The sequence below is a fragment of the Streptopelia decaocto genome (genome assembly GCF_964273445.1).
Source record: "Streptopelia decaocto genome assembly, chromosome: Z".
NCBI classification, from domain to species: domain Eukaryota; kingdom Metazoa; phylum Chordata; class Aves; order Columbiformes; family Columbidae; genus Streptopelia; species Streptopelia decaocto.
The window spans coordinates 44,793,885-44,810,855 of NC_138657.1; the positions used below are offsets into that span (position 1 = coordinate 44,793,885).

The 16,971-nt window shown below is 34.9% G+C and overlaps 1 protein-coding gene across 7 annotated transcripts in view; it reads left to right on the forward strand.

Moving 5' to 3' along the window:
• The window catches only part of FER (FER tyrosine kinase), a 162,659-nt gene that overhangs the window by 38,729 nt on the left and 106,959 nt on the right, over nucleotides 1-16,971 (forward strand). For 6 of the 7 annotated variants that reach the window (XM_082075066.1, XM_082075069.1, XM_082075071.1 and 3 more), the window contains 3 exons: nucleotides 1,099-1,218; nucleotides 7,073-7,195; nucleotides 10,575-10,764. In XM_082075066.1, the coding sequence (XP_081931192.1) occupies nucleotides 1,099-1,218; nucleotides 7,073-7,195; nucleotides 10,575-10,764 (433 nt within the window). Of the gene's footprint in view, nucleotides 1-1,098; nucleotides 1,219-7,072; nucleotides 7,196-10,574; nucleotides 10,765-12,429; nucleotides 12,908-16,971 lie in introns of those variants that run through there. The other variant, XM_082075072.1, reaches the window with a different exon arrangement.

The window sequence follows — 16,971 nt, forward strand, 5'->3', positions numbered from 1 at the left end:
AGACTTGAATTTGTTTCTATTTGGTTCCTTTTATTATCCGTTGTTACTGGTGAAGCTTTATCCTAGTTTGAAAATTGTTCTACTTGCATATACAGAAAGCTGTTTGAAAGTTAGGTTTTTAACCTGACAGTTCTTTATACTTCCATCCCTAAAACCCAGTTACTGTTATTATATGATAAGAGCCATAACTTTGGTGCTGACAGCAGACTATACATGACAGTCTAGATTCTGTGTGAGCTAAATTACTGTGTATTTGGGTGCCATTTGCATCCTGTGCTAAACTAAGTTTCTCAGCTTTTTCTTATTGTTATTCTCAGCTTATTTCTTATTTCTTATTTCTTATTTCTTATTTCTTATTTCTTATTTCTTATTTCTTATTTCTTATTTCTTATTTCTTATTTCTTATTTCTTATTTCTTATTTCTTATTTCTTATTTCTTATTTCTTATTTCTTATTTCTTATTTCTTATTTCTTATTTCTTATTTCTTATTTCTTATTTCTTATTTCTTATTTCTTATTTCTTATTTCATTTCTTATTTCATTTCTTATTTTTCTTATTTCAATTTCTCTTATTGTCCAAATAAAAGTTCAAAGTGAACTCTAGGTACCTCTGTGTATTCTGCAGCTATTGTAGGTTGAACGCTGCCTGAAACACAGATAATGCAAGAAGGTTTTTTACTTTAGAAAACCCCCATATTTGGCATTTATTGAACTTTGCATTAGTATATGCAGAGATACTCCTAAGACTTCTTGCATAATATTTTTGTTATGTGCAAACTGATAATTGTCACCTGCAGGTTTATAGCAGGATCAGCTGCAAGTGGACTCATTCACATTGATAACCCTTGAAAACCTTGGTTAAGGTGTGATCTTGATTCAAAGAATTGTATGTAATCTTATTATCTGGTATAATTTTAAGACTTTGTTCTTTATTCAAAGGAAAAAGAATATGTCTCCAGTTGCTACCTTTTCTTTATTTTAATATATAATTAAAACTAAATTCTAGTTATTAAAATAATTCAAACATAATGATTTTCTTTACTATGTACTCAAAGTTACATGTTAATTTGAAAATATAACATTTATTTACTGAATTAGGTCATCAGAAGTTGTTGAACAGGAAATAGAGTTTGATACATCTTTACTAGAAGAAAATGAAAACCTTCAAGCTAATGAGATCATGTGGAATAATCTAACAGCAGAAAGTTTACAAGCCACGTAAGTCTTTTTTTACAAACCTTTCATCCTTTGGAAATGCTCTTCAATGTTTTTTTTCTAGGCTCATTCAGATAATTTCATAGCTATGTCCTTATTTTCAAGGTCTGGTTTCTAAAAATAATGTTTTATGCTATAGACTCTACCTCATGCTGGTTTTATTGTTCCTTTGCATGAAATACTCCTCCTCAGTCCTCTCCAAAACCTGCCAGCACTTTCAGTATGTGTTCCTCTCCTTGCCAGTTAAGTCATATGATGCCCCATCATGCATTCATCATGAATCCTCCGTGGGAACATCTTCCCAAAAGTGTTTCCACATTCAGTACTCCAGGAAAAATACTGAAATCTTTTGATTAAACTAACGTGTACAGTGAGGTTGTCAGTGATTTAAATTGCCATGAAGAAAACTTTCAGGAATACGTTTATTTCACTTGTTTTGTGAGTGTTTGCTTTCATTTTCAAAAGAAATTATTTTTCACTATTATAACCTTTAAAATCCATTAACTTACTAACAGAGATGTAGCTTTGTGTGGCATTTTGTGGAGCTTTTAGTTATTCAGGGTAATAAACTACCTCTTTTTGTATTCTGTTAATACATTGCCTAATTAAATATTTTCATTATTTTTACCAACTTCACCTTTAATCATTTGTTACTGGGGAACAAATCTCCTGTTGAGGCTTTTATGTTCTTATTATATTATCAGTCTCAACTTTTGACATAAATGGTCTAATGCAGCCACTTGTGAGATTGCAACTATTAATTGTGTATTTTTTTCATATTGATCATAACAGTTTAAAATGGAGAATTCAGAATAATTGGTTTCTGGTTTTGTTGTCTCTACTGTATTTTAGTCCATTTGACTTATTTGAAGTTTTTTTCCTTTAGACAACCTAACATCCAAATAAAACATCAATTATGTGGGGTTTGTTTTGTTTTGGTTTTTTTAAATTTTTGTCTGCTTAATCAATCCCTGATCTTTAGTTTTTGTAAGTTTTCTGAATACCAAAATCATAGTGAGTCCTAATAGCAGTGAGGTATTTAAAATATAAACATATTGCAATGTCTTCTGCAGGTTATTTTAATCACTGTGTTTCCTCAATATGACAGAATCTCTGGGTTTTATTAATTACTTTTCAAGGTCATTAATCTTCCTACCTTTTTTTCCTGTGCAATCTGGTTACTTTCAATAAGTATATTCCTTAATAGATATTGGAAAAACCTTTATAATATAAAGTTTCAGCCTCCTTTGTCAGACTCCTCCTTAGTCCTGAAGAAGCTTTATCTTTCTTATGAAAGGTTTCCTTGACAGATAAAGCCTCTCCCTTTTAAACATGTTTCTGTTTATAATATATTCTGCATCATTAATAAATTGAGATTATTCCTGCTCAACTATGTAAATGTTGTATGTTTAGATGTACTTCAGCATAATAACAATAAAAACATATATATTTCATCTCCCTTTTAATAAGATATTACAGTTTTTCAAAGATTCTGCCTTCCATAGCTCAAAAAGATAAATAACTTCTTGTTTGGCTTATCTTCAGTATCCCATTGTTTAGAAATAAGACATCAGCGTATCTGAGTGAAAGAGATGAAATGCTGGTTTTCTACTAAATGCTTCTGATGAAATGCATATTTGTGTTTATAAATGTGTCTGGATATTTGCCCACATATATACTTGTTCATTACAATTTCCAGTGTGTCCTGTTATAAATCTTATGATCATCCACTTTAAATTATTTTGTGAATTTCAGAGAGAAATCTTATTGTGTGATATTATTTTTGGAATAGGAATCAACTAGCTCTTTTAAGTGTTGATATCTTTAAGGTGTTCAGTTGCTGCTATAGGTTTAGGAATTTGAGGAAAAACGTTTAACTGTATTAGGTCACACCAAAGACTGACCTACCCAACTTTCTTCTCTCTTGCATTAGCCAAGATGGAAAAGTCTAGGGAAGAGAACAAGAATAGGATGATTGTGCAATGCTGTTTCCTCAGAAGATCTCTCAGCCTCCTATAATTTTCAGCTCAGAAATGTTTTGAGACAGAAGTAGTATTCGTTTATAATAGCCATGAGGCTAGTTTATAGTAGCCTTAGAAGTATTTTTCATTTCTGAGTTTGTCCAGTCAGTTTCAGTATGTACAAGTATCTGATGTCCATGGAATTTTTGGTCAAGGAATTGCAGAGATGAACTTCATATTATGTCAACATGCTACTTCTTAGTTTCATTTTATGGCTCTTAAGCTCTTGTTTTGGAAGAGAACAAGAACAATCTACTCCTTTCTGCTCATGATGTTGTAAGCTTTTGTCATACTCCTGCTTTGTGATCTCTTTTTCAGAGACATCTTTAGCTTTAGTCTGTCCTTTCACAAAAATTGCTCATATGTTTTATCAAGCTTGTCATCTTTATTTGAATGTTTTCAGGGTTACAGTACTGTTTTTGTGTTGAATTTCCAGAATTACTCAGTTAACCAAATGCATAGTTTAGAGAGAGGCATAATGAGATTTCCTGTATTCTTGTTCTGCTTTGTTTTTAACAAATGCTAGAGAATAATTGTTTTTGATTTTCTGAGCACTGCAGTCTATCAAGCCCGTGTTTTCATGGAAGCATCCACTCTAATTACAAGGTCTCATTTCTGAGTGATAATGGTCACTTTGCAGCCATTCACTACCCAAGTAAAGCTTTGTGTTTTTTTTTTTTCCCTTGTATATTTGCCTCTTCCATGCTGCATTGAAATTAATCTTCCAAATGACAGTCCAGTTATTGAGTATCACAAGATCCGGAATAAACCTTTGGTATTTTTCATGTTCATCCCCTTCCCCCTGCCTCAAATATCATTGTGCGTTCAGTTCAGCATTCTTTGTCACTTTTTAAACTGTCCTTTTATTTGGATTATTACAAACATATTAAGCAGTACAGATTTTTGTGAAGCTCCACTAGCTCCTGACACTATAAAAACTGTTTGTTCTTATCCTATTTGTCTTTTTGTTTATTGCTTTTTAGTGCAGGTGAGAACACTTTCTTTTAGAACTTAGTTCTCTGTAACTGCCTTTGCTCGGATTCCTTGTTAACTGTGTTTTAGATATATTTTATTATAGTCTTGCTTTAAAAGCACTACAGCCAAAAAAAACACCACAGGTCTTTGCATCAATTTACTGTGTATGACTAGAAATTTGCAAGTGAGAGAAGTATGTTCCGTCCTTTATCCATAGGTGATGAGTTTTTAAAAATCCATTCTGTATGTGCTACACCTATACAAATTTGACCATCTTTAGTATTGTAGTCATGACCTTAGATCTTAAGGATTCTACATCATTTTGTTTCTGCAGAGAACTACCTTCAGTATCTACCAGATATTATAAATCCAGTACACATAGTTGATTTATTTCAAAGACTTTTGATAGATTTGAAGATGTGTATTCATTCAAAATCAATAAGATTTGATTGAATCCATAGTTCTGTTGAGTATGTGAGGAAAAAATGACAGCTTTACGTACATCACTGTTTAAAAGTTTTCATAAAATATATTTTAAGGAAATGATGAAAAAATGTCTCACTTTTAGATTTTTATGTACGTTTATATTTATTAATAGAATTTTGACAGAGTGACAATTAATAGTCAGTGTTAACTAGCTAACCTTTTAAATAAATATTGATCATTTTCACTGACTAATATTGAGCTATTCTAAAAAGTATAACAGAGTAAAAGGTTATGCTTCAAAGATGCATGCATTAGAAATTAAGAGGAGGCAACCAGAATGAAGTAAGTGTTGGTCAGTGGGCATATGTATTATATGTATTAATAATATCCATATTTAAAATTTAAAAGTTCTTCTGAAATATAAGTTCTGTAAGCACAAGAATTTATTAATATCTGAGGCAGGATAGTGCTAATGACTAAAGAAGTATAAAAGGCAGATTTCCAGGTAGCCAGAACTTAGTTTGAAGATGTCTGCTTTTTTGATCTCATTTTATCTGTTCTCATGCAATTGAAACCTGGCAGTTTGGGATTGTGTGGTTGTTAAAACTGATAACGATTATTGTGACTAACTGGTTAGTAATAAAAAGTCCTTTGTAATCTGATTTTATCCAGGAGGCAAATATGAGGCCACAAGAAACTTCCTTTCACAATCCACAACCAAGATTATATAAGGCAGATGCAGAGATGTCAGTTCTAGCTAGTTCAAATAAAAATTACTTTTTAAAACAAACGAACAACAAAAAGAGTTAGTTTAGTGTGTATATGGTTGCTTTGCTTTGTTTTCTCTAAAATAAATACAAATATCCTAAAATATCTCAGATGTTATATACATATATATCTCAGACGATATATACATCAACTTTATCTTTCAATCTGATGCTACAATATGAAATCTTGATGTTTTTGAAATGGTAAAATATTTTAGTATGTTGTTTTTGCATGTATAAACTCATATTTTGCAGTGATGAACAATCTTATTTATTTGTTTTTAATTCCTTGAATATTGGTGCTTGATCATTAAAAATAACATCTGCTTTCTGTACATCAATTATTAAGCCAATACAATGTTGATTACAATTTTTATTAGAAAGCTGATCAAAAAGCAGCATCTACAGTTCCAAAATGGGTTATCACTTTTTTAGCAAAGTATTTAAAAAGTTAGTTGATATTAAATTGGAGACTCAGTGTAAGAAAATTTTCATTTTTGAGAAGTTCAGTGTACAGATTGTGATAGCCTAAAAACAATAAATATGTTTATTAAAGAAGGAGTTGTGGGGATATTATTGTGAGAAAAACGTTTTAAGTATTTCTGTTACCTCAAAATGAACACATGCGGATGCTTGTTCATCTGGGAAATAAACTTTAATCGTTCACTAGATGGTTTTTTTTATAGTAGTTTAAGTCTTCTAAGATAAGATCCAGGAATGTCTGAATAAAGAATATATTTAATCAACACTGTAAAAAATATATGAGGAGGAGAGAGAACTAATGATATATTTAGAATCAGTTCAGTTTGGTATGTATGGACATGGAATGTGGCTCCTAGAAATAGAATCATAGAATGTTTTGGGTTTGGAGGGACTTTAAAGATAATATAGTTCCAACCCCCCTGCCATGGGCCAGGGACACCTTCCACTAGACAAGGTTGCTCAAAGCCCCATCCAGCATGACCTTGAACACTTGCAGGAATGGGGCATCCACAGCTTCCGTGGACAGCCTGTTCCAGTGTCTCACCACCCTCATGGTAAAGAATTTCTTCCTTATATTTAGTTGAAATCTCCCCTCTTTCAGTTTAAAGCCACCACCCTGTCCTGTCACTACAGGCCCTTGTAAAAAGTCCCTCTCCAGCTTTCTTGTAGGCCCTCTTTAGGTACTGGAAGGCTGCTATAAGGTCTTCCCAGAGCCTTCTCTTTCCCAGCTGAACAACCCCAAACTCATGTTCTTAGGAAAGGTGCTCCAACCCTCTGATCATCTTTGTGGCCCTCCTCTGGACTTGCTCCAACACATCCATGTCCTTCTTATCATGGGGGTCCCAGAGCTGAACGCAGTACTCCAGATGGAGTCTCAAGAGAGCAGAGTAGCGGGAGAGAATTGACTCCCTTGACCTGCTTGTCACACTTCTAGAATCCATGTAAATTACTCTCAGTTGACTTCTTGTGTCACTTCCCAGTCTGGAATGGTTTTGGGCAATGGATCTGTGTAGTGGTAAGTACTATATGTATTTCATCTTTGTTCTGTTCTTTACCTCGGTAGCTTTTTTTATTGAAATTGAGCATAATGCTTCTTTTCATCTTCAGGAAAAAGAAATACAATGTTCCCAAATATATACAGTTTGTGTATTCATAATATGCATTTCTGAAATCTATGTCTTACAGGTTGAAAATAGTAATAGATGAACTGATGCAAACACAGCAAACCCTTCTGAGCAAAGAGGAACTTGTGTTGGAACTGGAGAAAAAAATAGAAGAGTCCTCTAAGACTTGTGAAAAGAAGTCTGAGTAAGTTGACATGAAATTTCAATATATTATAATTTCAGGGAAAAGCATCTATCTTGCAGTTCCTAAGATTTCAATAAGAAATAACTTCCACTAATCCTGTTATTTTTCTGTGAGAAGTGATTATTGTGAAAAACAACCCACAGCAGATCTTAATTCATTGGAGAACTCATCTTAGTGTTGAGATGGCTCAAGAACTGGGCCTTTGTTGTAACTTCAGCTGAATGGAAGAAGAGGAATCAGTTCAGATTGCCTCTCTGGTTGATGGAGTTCATTGTGTAGATGTAATTTTGTGAAAGACTTTTTCAGTCATGTGCAAAACATACTCTTCTACAATAATATATGTTTGGAACTCATCAGGTTAAGTTCATTCTTTGTTGCATTTCCTTTACAAAACTGAACATAGATCTGATACCATGTAGTACTGCATAGTAAATGATAAAGTTGAGGGATTAATGAGTCTTTTACAGTGCCATAAATAAAGCATTACTATAAAGAATCATTCTTGGGTGAAATCTTCAGGTTTTTTTCTACATCTGTTTAGAAAAAGTATTCACATTGCAGCCTAAACTGAAGTTATACAACTGATAAAGAAACCTTCTGTTTATAGTGATGTTTCTGTGATCCTTGTTGCAATCAATCATATCCTTAATAACATGGTCATAAGTATTAGTTTACAATACTGATGAATTGGAGTGCAAGTCCTCAGGTAATCTTGTCTTCATTGAGTGAAGAAGTCTTTGTTGTAGGCATCTTGTCACTTGATACATTGGATGTTATTGGATGTTATGTACGTATACGATATCAATGTTTTGATTAGATGCTTTCCTGTTCTTTCTTTGGTGAAGTTCACATGTACTCACATTGTGGTTTCCAATTTTTTGTACTTGACCTACTTTCATTGCTGTCTGTTACTTAAAAGAGAAACTGTATTTTAACTAGATTTTTTTTTTCCCTCCCTCAGTATTGTTTTTTTGTCAGTTACCTGTCTCTGAAAATAGTGTAGGACTTCCCTGTGTTTACTGCTGTGAGCAGGCTTCTTTGACTGATTCTGTGGCAGATGTTTGTGGTGTTGAGATTATTTCGTTTCAAACTCCACCAGTACCTGTAGGTCTTAATAAAAGACAGGAAATCTGTCTTAAGTTTCTAGTTGTAAGATAAGAGTTTCCCCGAAATCACCCCATTTTTGATTTGTCATTGATCATGCTTACCTCCAGCAGGCTTACCTCCACCCTTTTTGTCTTTTAACTGCAGTGCAGTAATCAGGATGTTTTTGCATGTGCTGCAAGGCAGAATTAAAGGTAGTCGACCAATAAATGAAAGTTTGCCTCGAGTCAGAGATCATTCAGTTGGTGCGCTGTAAGTGTATTGTCAGGAAAGAAAGTGAAGATGTCCACTCCAAATGCAAGAACTCTGGACTCTGTATTATTGTTAAGCCTCACCCAAGGTGCTGAGATTTGCCCTTCAGTGCTGAGGAAATATCGTTTTCTGCTTTATATGGGTAAAATTATTATTAAAGTCTGCAAAATCATGTTTCTGCTCTTCACTTGAACCAGTTTGGACTTCGGCTGTCTCCTCACTTCTTTCTGACACAGCTTCAGTACCACTATTTCTGATGTCACCTGGTCTTGCAAGGATTCTTCACACAAGATGTCACTCTGTGAGGTTGCTAGGAGCTATTTGTAGCCACATGGACTATAAAGTTTGCACTTACACAAGCCATAGGCAAATAATTGTATGGGTTCTAATTCCTCCTGCATAGATGGAATGGGGACCATTCTCTGTTGCTTTTGTATGAACCAGTTAGAGGATAATCCATTTTGCCACAGTTCATGAAAGAGAGTAACTTGTGACTTTTAACTTTCAGGGTATTCTTGTTACCTCCATATCATGTTGAGTTGAAACCGTTTAGTGTTTCGCATGTTGTCATTCTAGCCAATGTGTATTCACCAAAGCCCTGAGGATGGTGGAAGGCCACCATTTTCACAGGGTGATCTCTTTCTTCTCTCATAATAAGGACCAGATGAATGAACATTTCCTCCAGATACTTGAGGATAATTCCAGGGTAATTGTGTTTGTGTGATGCTTTTAAATGTGTGCGGTCTCATGCCAAACCTCAGTTTCATGTCCTCTTGTTTTGTCTTGATACATCATACTTATTCTTTTATATGAACGACCATTCTGCTGATTCTATGGAGTTCTGTTCTTTGGTTACTTACTACAGTGCTCGTCTATAGGGATATGATTTTTATCTTTTCCTGATGATGGGGATTTTATGACAAGATGGGTCCCTTATCACTCTGGAACCTATTTGAATAGTAGTTTTGCTCAGCATCAGTTTGTGAAGGAACAATCTCAATGTCAACAAATTTTAATTTTTATATTTTTTTCTCCAAGGGTAGGGCTTGCAGGAGGCTCTGTCATATGGGATTATCCTGAATATGTAGGGTGGAGGAACAGTGTGATTTTTCTTTATACTGTCCTCATTCTCCATACTTCTGATCCCTCCACCTCCTTAATCTGTTCTTGGAGTCTGTGAGAATTCTGCATCTCTTTATAAACCATATGTTGCTGGGCTCCAGTTGAGTGCTTTTAAGGGTGTCTGTGTTGCACTGTGGATGGTTCTGTCTTTTAGGCAGATTCTGTCCATCTTTGGTTTTGCAGTTCTTGGGGACAGTAGAATCATCTGGGCATCTGTACATGTTTTAAGTAATCTGCTTGTCCCTTAATGACTGAATTATATCTATCTTGGAGTATTCAGGAGTGTGAGAGGTATGAGGGGTATTCAGAGAAGAGCCATAAAAATGTGCAGAAGATGAGAAAAAAAATTTTAGCTCCTCATAGAGTTCAATTTATTTAGTTTCATAAGAATAATTTTAGACTGCAGTCCGGAAATACTTATGCAATAGAGGGCCTTTCAGTCCAGAAGAGACAACAGATATCTGTAACTTGATGCCAGACAAATTTATACTGGATATAAGGTGAGTTTAAAAGTACAAGTTATTATTACACCTATGTGGATAGCAGCAGACTTCTCATAACTGGAAATCATAATCTAAAAATATATTTCTTTTCTAAAGGATGGTGAATCTTAGTGTTTATAAATTCTGTCAAAAGTGGAAGAAAATAATATTTTCATCTTTATTTGTTACATGATTTTTGTCATATATTGAGAAAAGAAAATGGCAAAGTAGGTGTTTGCTTGCATTGTCTTGTAGCCTTGAAAATTTTCTAGAATTGCTTTATGTCTTTGTGCCTTTGAACAAATAATTCTGTTGAGGAATTTTCATGCTTTTTTTACCCTTATTTTTAGCTTTTATGAATCAAAGTATGTATTTTAAATCATGTAGATTTTTAAATTGCTTGTTATTTTTCTCTGCAGTATTGTACTCTTGCTGAGCCAAAAGCAAGCACTTGAAGAACTTAAGCAAACAGTTCAGCAATTAAGATGCTCTGAGGCAAAATATGCAGCCCAGAAAGAACTACTGGAACAAAAGGTTCAAGAGAATGATGGGAAAGAGCCACCGCCTGTAGTGAATTATGAAGAAGATGCCAGATCAGTGACCTCTATGGTGAGTTTGACATCTGTTTTGCTTGAATTGTGCAGCCTTGCTATTATACTTTAGTCCTGGGATCAGAGTCTCAAGGTATTTACAGGGATGACTGAAGTGAATAAATTCCACTTTAGATTTCTGGAGGCTTGTGTAGAAAGAGTTCAGTTGTGTGATTTTTTTTAAGTTTCAATAACTTGTAGCATCCACTGCATGTCTGTAGACTTGGTTTGATCTTCTGTATACTTGATACTTAGATCCTCATTAGACTGTTTTATAAGCAAAATGTAAATCCTTAAACATATTTCGTAAACGTGACTGAGTAACTATTGGTACTTTCATTTGTTGTGTTGAAGAAATTACATTCACAATTATAGATAGGACACTAACAGTAAAAGCTATTAGAATCACTGCACACATGGTATAATTGGCAAATGAATTTTATATACTGTATTTAGTCTTTTCTTAGAACAGAAACAAACACTGGTTTGTTTGCAACTTATTTTAAAATGTTTATTTGCTCTTACTAATCAAAAGGAACTTCTTACGCTATTGATGAGATCCCATGTAATTTATGTAAGAACTTTGCTGATATTTTGTGTGACTTCCCTCTCTCAATTGTTTGCAGCTGTGTGTAGCGATAGGCCACATAAAAAAGCAAACAAACAGTACCTGTTTACTAAAGGGACAAACACTGGTCTTTGCTTTTATGGATTAGGTTTGACATATACGAGATGCTTGTTACTTGTTTTCTTTAGAGGTTCAGCCTGCCGTTTCTTTTGGCCCACAGAGCAGTAGCTCAGTTAAATGGTAATGAAATGGTTGTATCTGGGAGGAATGCTTTTGTTTCCTCTATTTGTGGAACCAAGTTTGTTATTTAATTTCATTCCCATTCTACAGTTATACTTCATTGTCAATATTCTCTCACTTCCATTACCACAGTTTAATATTTACAAGGCACTAGCAGGTGGTTGCCTTTTTCTCTCGTACAAAACATTATTTAACCAAGCTTGTATGCTTGCCATCTAGGAGGAGATGATAAGGCACAAAAAGATGGAGAAGGAGAAACAAAGGATCAGGATAATGATTGTGAAAGATTAGGAGGCTTGGAATCTTTTGGGTAGGCTATCTTGCTAGTTATTTCATGTAATATCCTGTAGTTGGGCTAGTGAATATTGTCTGTAACGGTTAGTTGAGACGATGAGTCTGATCAAGAGAATGGCATTCTTCCACCTCAGTTCAAGATAACTAATCTGTCTTCTGGTGTCCAAATCTCTGTTTCAATGGGTGGTAGAAAATAATCATTGCATACATTTACAATACACAGTGAAGAATTCTGACCTCTCAAAAAAATGTTGCTATTTTGGCTTCAGAGGATTTAGTCTTATAATTTGTATGCAACAGGAAAAATAATGGAATATGACTTAAAAGCTGGATGATTTCCCTTGAGCAAGTTATTTAAGACAGGCAAATGCCACCTACGTTTTGTTTAATTTTGAAGCTGATGTTCTGACTGAAAGTGGTACATACAACTGCAGTCTGTATTAAACTTTTTTCAAATTGCCGTACCTTGATATGGCAGTCTTGACTGTATCTCAAGATGAAAAAATAATATGCTGATGGGCTGTTTGTACAAGTAAGCATCCTGGTGATTTTTATAATGCCCTTTTTTTTTATTTTTTTTAGTAAAACTCCCTAAAATTATACAAATAGTGAATGATTAGAAATGAAATGTTCTTGCTGCTGATTGCTCATCCTGGTGTCATTCAGCTGTTCCATCATTTCTTCAGCTATAAATCTGTTTAGGTTTCTCTTCTTTATCTAAAAGCATTTCATCTAAATGTTGATGCTACACTCGAATATGGTTATTTATCCCTTTTCATAAATTCATTGTAACCACTTGTTTTACAAATTATTATCCCAAGAATAACAAAATCATAATTGGCTTGTGTTGTGAGCATGCATATGAAGTAAATTTTCATGTATTCAGTCACAAGCGGATTTTTTTTCATGATTTAAAATTAAAAATACGATATACAATACAACTTTGGCAAGTTTCATGTCTCTTTAATTATTTATATGGTATCATGTAAATACAGGTGATTCCACAGCAGAATAGTTTGCAAATGGGGTTTTTTTTGCATCTCTTACATTAGGTAACAATACAATAGAATACTAACAAGGAATCAAATTCTAAAGTGCTGTTTGGTGTGTTTTTATAGACAGTGTTATATTACGTGTGTTATGACTTCCTTTGTTTTCTTGTTCTCTTTTGCCTCTGTTAACTGTAGGAAGTTCCATATTTTGTTAGTGTTTTCCATATGGTTTGGTTTGGTCAATATATTTCATTGTTTCTAAATTGTTAGCTGTGTGTTGGTATTCATGCACAGTTTAAGAAAAAAGGAAATTGCTGCATTATTCTGATTTGTTCATTCATGATAGCATAGCAAGAAGATTAAGAAGTTCTGGTTTTGACTATTCCTGAGCATTGGATTTAACAATTTTGGCATCGTATGTGGAAAAATAAAACACATTTTCTTGTTTCTAGCATTTATACCTTTCTACAGAGATAACCATGCAAGACTGATAATTTTAATGCTGAAGGTACTACAAGTTTAAAATAATGTATTTAAGCCTCTTAGAGTTTTGCAGTTGTGATACCATTCACTATGTAGTCAGGAGAATCGTAGGTAGTCATAGTTAACTGATTATTCCTTGTAAACAGCTGTGGGTTTTTTCCAAAATGTTGTAGTATCCAAATTGTTACATATTATGTCACTTTATGAAAACTAACCAGTAGCCAGAAGCTTGAGCTCACTTTTCAGTGTTTAGATGTTCCATTAACAGATGTATGGCCTGTCATTTGTTTTAAGATATATATGCTATTCTGTTAATATGATCAACAGACCATGGCAGTAGTCCCCCATAATTAAAAAAAAGAAAATGACAACACAACTTTTATATGTCTAATGATCTGATTAGAAACAAAAACATCAGGAATATTTGTAATATTGCAGTGCCAGTTAACCATTTACTTAGCTAATGAAGTACAATTATGGTGGTTAGCATTTCATAATAAGACTTTGACTTGGAAATTTTTAAAGGAAATCTTTAATAGGAAATCTTCGGGGAATACATTTGTTTAATATAAAATAGTAATTCACTTTGTTTAGCAATAATACAGTGAAATCTGTATGCCACTTTAAAATATCTTCTCCTTTTTCCCTGCATGTTAAAAACAAATGGGTGAAACCCCATTATTTTTAAGAATATGTATTTAAAACCATATGGTATTCTCACAATAGAAATGTTTCATATAGATTTATTTTGTGTATACTGCAGCATTATATTGGAATCACTGATAAAGCTGAGACTTGGTATGCAGGCTCTGCAATACTTGAAATACTTGTCAGCAGGTGGAGCTCAGTGCCAAAAAGACTAATTTTGACTGCATAATCAAAATATTTCATTGTTACATACATTTTAAAAGGCATATGAAACACGGAAATGTGGAGGTAAAAATGTGGGTGCCCATCTATCTAATAGCTAAATAATGTGTAATTTTTGATTGGTTTGGTTTTCTGATATTTTCAGGTTTTTTTACAAACAATAAAATACAACTGTAGTGTAGAAAGACCTTAATGCATGGCTTTCAACAGCATGTGAGCCAGCTAAAAGAGCTGTGCGGCTACGCTGCTCATGGAGCAGCCGTACAAAGGCACGGTGCTTTCTCCGTACACTCACAAAATCACAGAATTTTAGGGATTGGAAGGGACCTTGAAAGATCATCTAATCCAATCCCCCCGCTGGAGCACAACACCTAGATGAGGTTACACAGGAATGTGTCCAGGAGGTTTTGAATGTCTCCAGAGAAGGAGACTCCACAACCTCCCTGGGCAGCCTGTTCCAGTGTTCTGTTAACCTCACTGTGAAGAAGTTTCTTCTCATATTTAAGTGGAACCTCCTGTGTTCCAGTTTGTACTCATTGGTCCCTGTCTTACCATTGGTTGTTACCGAGAAGACCCTGTCTCCATCCTTGTGACACTCAGCCTTTACATATTTATAAACAGTGTTCTCCTTAAAGGACATCCCATCCAGCTTGGTTGTCAGTATAAAAGGCTCTGGAGCATGGATGAGTCAGGAAGAAGACTGTAATGTCTCTGGTGACATGAACTTGTGAAAGGTACACAGGGCAGAACAAAGCTGAAGCATCATGATATCATGATACAGCCAGTGAGATGCATCTAACTATTGAAACACCTTTCCAGAAGAGTACTATTGCTTAAAACTGTGTACAGTGGAGTAACAGAAAATGTGTATTAGTGAGAGATTTTGCATCTCTGAATTCTGTTTTTATCTGTTGTAGCAGAATTATCCAAAAGGAAAAAAAAAAATAAAAGTTCACTGCATATCTGATTGGTTTTACTATTTGTCATTCCTTTTTAAGAGGCTTCAGAGAGATGCTATTCTCAGCAATTGCTTTGAAAATAGGATAAGCCAGCTTTTAGTGAAGATTGTGGTAAATTATTCTGAGTCATCCTCTGCTGGTTTGGGTTTGAGGCAAATGTTTTCAGAATTCTCACTAAAATCGTAATTGACAAATTTAATTGATTTGTACATTTTGAATTTTAAAGTCAGTTACATAGATACGAAAGGGCATTTACAAGAGTTGGATATATGACTAAAGATGCTTCATTAAATGCGTTTTAGATGATGCATCATAAGGCCCTGGAACATAATCCATTGAGAGATGTACCTACACTCTAGGGGGACTCCTTTTCCCATACTGTCTCAGGCTGTATGGGATCTTTATTTTCAAACAGATACGGGGAAATGGTTAGCTTCTGTGACAGCCCATTGCAGCAGTAGCAAAAAGCTTGATGGTAGGGATAAAATAATTATTTTTTTCTTACTGACTTAGAAAAATTGAGGAATTCCTATGCTTTGTAATGCATCAGCAAAAAAGCTCCCTTATCTGTCCATGTAAGTAATTTTCTACTAATTTCTGGCTCATGACATTTATATAAAATTAAGATTACGTAAGAGCATCTATTAGGAAGGGGTAGGGGAGCCTTTCACAGTTATTTGATTTATATATTTATAAACCCTGTGGGCTTACACTGTGCTTTTCCAAGATTTTAAGTACCTCGTCAATAGAAAGAGGGCCAAAGTAAGTCTGTGCAGTTTTGGCATCCTTACCCTTTCTCTAATCTGTCTCGGCAGAGGAAACACTGACAGTGTAGTCATGTTGAAATCATATCTATTAATTCATAAAAGACTTGGAAATAAACAGTTACATTTATTGGATGCCTGGACAGCTGAAGTTCAAATAAGTGATCTTTGCTTTGGGCCACTTTACAAGCTTGCTGGCTGGGACCTGTGTTTCTGGCTTACAACCAGTATTTAACATGGAGCAAAAATGCTCCAAATGTCAGATGCTTCAGGGAAGTGTGGAGGATGAACTCTGTTCCTCTTGCTTTCAGAGTGAGTATGTCGTAGCTTCTGATTCTTCGCTTCTTAAGTCCTACTTGTCTGACAGACATACATCAGAGGAAGAACAATTGAAAAGGAGATGCTAAGATAATATACAGATAAACTCAGTCATACTTTGTCCCACATGTGTATTACTGACTGGTCCAGAATATACAAGATGGGAGGACAATGGAGCTGTCAGGCTCACTGTCTTTCCAGTGAACATGCCTAGAAACCTCTGAGGTAAAAGATTAACCTAACAGTAGAATCATAGCATCGTAGAATGTCCTGAGTTGCAAGGTACCCACAAGGATCATAAATTTCAACTCCTGTCCCTGCACAACACCACAGTTCACACCGTGTGTCTGAGGGCATTGTTCAGTCCCTTCTTGAACACTGTCAGGCTCGGAGCTGTGACACCTCCCTGAGGAGCCTGTTCCAGTGCTCCACCACCCTCTGGGGGAAGAACCTTTTCCTAATGTCCAACGTAAATCTCTCCTGACACATCTTCCTGCCATTCCCTCAGGTTCTGTCAGAGAAAAAAGACCAGCGCCTGCCCTTCCTCCTCATCTTGTGAGGAAGCTGTAGACCATGATGAGGTCTCCTCTTAGTCTCCTTTTCTCTGGGCTGAATGAACCAGGTGACATTAGCTGCTCCTCACACGGCTTCCTCTCCAAACCCTTCACCAACTTTGTAGCCCCCTTCCTGACACTCTCCAGTAGCTTATCTCCTTTTTATCCTGTGTTGCCCAGAACT